Below are 4375 nucleotides of genomic sequence, written 5' to 3' on the forward strand. Positions count from 1 at the left end.
TATACATATACAATAATATTAAAATATTTATTAATGTAATTTGTTAAATGACGTATTTGGTAATATGTAATATTAAGAATGTGGTTGGTTAGACTATTTTACTACAAAATTAAAAACATAGACATTCCCTTTCTTTCACGTACCATTAATAGTTATTTTGCACAAAAGCGCAGGATTTTGTGGCTTTAAAGGAGAATTATTTATTTCTTCACGTTTTGGCTTTGCTTTCTTTTGCTACGGGCTATTGAATTTGGTAGTATCTAGCATTTGAGATAATGTGTTTATGGAATATCTGTCGATTCAATGGTAAAATACCACTTTTTTTTTTACTTGCTGAGTTAACTTGACTTCCATAATAGCATTGATGATTTTTATTGGGACCAAAATTATAATGTTGATGAAAAATGAGGCAAAAATGTAGCTCTGAACCAAAGTTCATTTCATATTTGCCAATAAAATTCAGCCCACGTAGTAACATGTGGGCAAACTTACAGATGTCCCAAGATCCAATTTTAATCAACTTCCAATACAAGCTGTCGAACGCCCAATTATAACAGAAAAAAATAAAAAACAAAAAAAGGTATCTCATTAACATATGATTGGTGGTACAATACAAGCCGCTAGTGACATTAATAATATTGTACAACATTATAGGCATGGCTCTTATGTTAACTGTAATTTTATTTGAAAAAATCATGTCAAATAAATGGGTGTATTTATCCATTCCAAGTTGAATCTAGTTGACTTGATATAGAGAGATCATAGTCAGTACTTACAGAACTATTGTTTCACCATAAATGAGCTTTTACAACTGCAGCCGCCTACTGCACTTGGATTTGTAGATACCTGCCGGTGAAAACCAGTTGCATTACTCGCTATATAAAAGTGATATTACAAATCAAGGTTTCCAAGCGCATTGCAAATGAATCATATAAACCATTAGCAGTAATATCATAGTAATGAATACAAAGATTATTGAAATACCTATTTTTATCATAAGGTGGGAACTAGAATCCTCTACAATATTCCAATTAAAATACTCTATAATGGTTCCTATAATTTGCTCCATTTTGCAAACAAATCAAATAATTGCAGCATTTTATTTAGGGCCAATGGATATCTACACAGGGCTTGTGCTGTAGAATAATTTCAATTGGAGAAACAGTGCCATGCACCCACATTAGAAAATAATAAATGATAAAGACGATAGACAGACATTGCTAATCCAAGTCTAGGACAAAAGGATGCGGGGCAGGAAAATAGAAGTCTTAAGGCAGTTGTTGAATGGAGAAGAACATTTCATAGTGGATGTTTTAGACAAAACTTCAGAGATTAATATGAATTCTTGCACCTACATGATCACTTCTTCAACCTAAATCAGTCAAGGACATGAACAAATATATAAAAGTATTCACACACGATTTCACATATGGCCATTTGTGGCGATGTCCATTCAGACAGGCATTGCCTAGTCTTAGTTTGGCCATTCAGTGGAAATTTTACGCAGTTGTCTTCAAGTTGGGCATGATATAGTCTATCAAAATGTTTGATAATGTCAGCATACCACTGTCAATAAGGTTCTAACTTCCATACGCCTAAAGGTTCTATGTGAATGAATGGTCTTAAAATATTAGAGCAGTGATTAGTTTACAGGAGATACTTTTTATTGACCAAGTAGTTAACCGAACAAGTTACAAACGCACATCTATGTTCAGACACCAGAAACCAGAAGTAGAGTTCATACAGAAAACAAAGTAAAGTGACTTACCACAAAGGCAGAACGAATAAGTTCCTCAACATAATCAACGGTTGCCCCTTTTACAAAATCATATGAAATATTGTCCACAATCAATTTGACTCCTTCCTTCTCAAAGACCCTTTCACAATATTTAAGAACAGGAAAAACGAAGTCAGAAAAAATATGCAAATTGAATGCCTTTTTTTCTCCAATAGGGAAAAAAATTATGAAAGAGAAAAACCTGTCATCTGGGTTGGTTTTCTCATCGAGATCAAAAACATATTGGAAGCCAGAACAGCCACCATTTTCTACACTCAAGCGAAGCATTTTCTCCCCTGATGATGCTTCACTAGAATGTAGTTCTTTCATTCGCTGCAACACATAAAAACACAAGGTTATCATCACAACCAAAAATTTTGAGTGTCAAAGAAACATTTTTCTCATTTCAGAAAATCTATTGTAATTAAGATAATTATGACCAATTTTAAAGAAGATAAATTGTGAATATTAAATGCCACCATCTTATAGAGCACAAATGCTTCTATATTAGAGTTAGAAATAACACAGAAAAAGCCCATTTTTTTCATCATAATCAAACTCTTAAGTCCTATAGACTATAGTTAATTAATTTCAATCATAAAAATTCCCCTACTTCATTTCTAGTAACCAAAATCAATGAACTGAACGAATTGAAGGCGGCTGATGCTTCACTAATCTACCAAGTGAAAATTAAAAAACATTCGAAACTTCAATGTGATAAATCCCTCTATAATTTTCTTTCTACCCAAACGGAAAAAAATCCTAGATGTTTTGTAATCTAGGGATAAAAAAATCCAATAAATATCTCAAATTGGTAAAACAACAAAACAGTTAATTCAAACTTTTTTTAAATCCCAGAACGGCCATACGTCCAATCGCAGAACAGACAAAGAATATTTCCCATAAAAGGAAAAGGAGAAGTAATTTAAGAGAGAAAGTACTTGAACACAATTTTCAGTCATGTGAACGGCATCGGGAGACGTAGATGTGGATGTAGATGGAGATGATGAAGAAGAAGGGGCTTCGTGAAGAGCAGAAGAAGAAGCAGAGCTAAGAAGTCTATGGTTCCTTTGGATTTGAGCTGAGAAGTAAGAATTCAAGCGATGAAGAATCAACGATCTCGGCGCCATGGCCGCCTAAACACTCCTAAGCTTTCTAGGTTCTTCTTCACAAAACTGCAGTCGTTTTGCTGGCTCTATAAAATCAAATAATCATATACGGACAAGATGTTACAACCAAATTTACATTCTTAGAAAAAAATATATATATACATTTTTTTGTCATCTTTACATGACAGACAGCTAGTTAAAATAAGATAGACCACAATTACTGTAGCACCAAGCATCTACTTAAGTTCAGATGGAACCTGCAAATGGAGAAGATAAAAACAAATAGTTAAATCAATCATAATCTTGTATAAACATTTTAACAAACATCTGAAGGGCATATTTTATATACAAAATGGAATTAAGCATATTTTATCTCAAAATTTCATCACCCAACCAAAATTTCGTATTTTATACACCTTCAGCAGTCAGCAAAATTTTTGGAAAATTAGTTACTTCAAAGTTCAAACAATATCAAAAGAACAAAACATTAGCCACTCTAAGAAGGTACAACTTCAGTGGTTTATAGCACATAATTGAACTATAAGCAAGATTTGATAGTTAGTATGACAACAGTGGTTTATAGCACATAATTTGCAGAAGTAACTCAGTCTCAATCAACTTCAGTCATCCAATGTAACACCAATACAGTTAACACCAATCAGACGAACACTTTTAAAAATATCATAAATGAGAACCCTTCAAATATCAATTTATCAGTAATAATCCCACAAAAATCAAATTTTTATCAAAAATTGCTCTATGAAAAGTGAACACAGAAAATGTATAGGGCATAGAATTACAAGGAAAGATGAACACAAAAAAATTCAGATAACGGGAAGACAATTGAACATGCAAATTTACAGGCAATGACGTACTCGAGCAAAAGGCCGGGGAGACGGCGGCTGCGTATGGGTTGTGACCTCGGCGACCTCGATATCAAGGACGACGGAAACGGTGTTCCGACCTCCGCGACGACAGGGAGGAGAAAGTTGATGGGATTGGGGAGAGGGGAGAGTGCATCAGATGTATCGTGAAGATGTTGGAATAATAATCGCCATATTTCCAATCCCATCCCACCGATTTGGTTGGATTAGTTATCCGGCAAGAAGAGGATAACTTTTCGGTCAAAGTATTATTTATCCGGTCAATTTTAGCCTCCAAACAACCCAGTCCCAGCACTAATCCCATTGGCCAAACTGCCGCACAATATACAAAGTCGGCACTGGCCATTTCAGGCGTGTGGATAGCACGCTACTGCCATTGTCCTCGTCCACGTGTATTTACGGTATATATATTTTTTGTTAATATGTATTTACGTTATATCCTAGAACCAAGTGCCATTCTCCAATTAAAAGGTTGGTTTAACATATTTCTAAAATTAGAAAATATCTGTTTGGCACGTATGTTTTGCCTAATATTATGTTATTGTGTTTTGTTAAATGATAAAAATATATTATATTTTATAAAATGATACTATAAACCTTATTTT

At 33.9% G+C, this 4375-nt stretch overlaps 1 protein-coding gene across 6 annotated transcripts; it reads right to left on the bottom strand.

The window, feature by feature from the left end:
• Positions 1–418: 418 nt before the first annotated feature.
• Positions 419–4061, bottom strand: LOC133790924 (iron-sulfur assembly protein IscA-like 2, mitochondrial). 6 transcript variants are annotated; one of them, XM_062228770.1, is made up of 6 exons: positions 3762–4061; positions 3108–3143; positions 2719–2972; positions 1980–2110; positions 1769–1877; positions 419–846 (listed from the first exon to the last, which is right to left on the bottom strand). In XM_062228770.1, exons 3-6 carry the CDS (start codon positions 2905–2907, stop codon positions 781–783), a joined length of 495 nt encoding a protein of 164 aa, XP_062084754.1. In that variant the 5' UTR covers positions 2908–2972; positions 3108–3143; positions 3762–4061; the 3' UTR covers positions 419–780. The 6 variants fall into 6 exon arrangements, with proteins under 6 accessions (XP_062084754.1, XP_062084753.1, XP_062084752.1 ...); XM_062228769.1 differs by having other exon boundaries at positions 3099–3143; XM_062228768.1 differs by having other exon boundaries at positions 3068–3143.
• Positions 4062–4375: the final 314 nt, after the last annotated feature.

This window comes from Humulus lupulus, chromosome 7 (assembly GCF_963169125.1).
Source record: "Humulus lupulus chromosome 7, drHumLupu1.1, whole genome shotgun sequence".
Lineage (NCBI taxonomy): Eukaryota > Viridiplantae > Streptophyta > Magnoliopsida > Rosales > Cannabaceae > Humulus > Humulus lupulus.

What these genes read in the sequence shown, in the direction of transcription:
- LOC133790924 (XM_062228767.1), bottom strand. Translation starts at nt 2,907, where the DNA reads ATGGCGCCGAGATCGTTGATTCTTCATCGCTTGAATTCTTACTTCTCA. An exon ending in TGACTGAAAATTGTGTTCAA is followed by an intron (nt 2,111 to 2,718) that starts GTACTTTCTCTC and finishes TATGTGTTGCAG; the next exon opens with CGAATGAAAGAACTACATTC. An exon ending in AAAACCAACCCAGATGACAG is followed by an intron (nt 1,878 to 1,979) that starts GTTTTTCTCTTT and finishes ATATTGTGAAAG; the next exon opens with GGTCTTTGAGAAGGAAGGAG.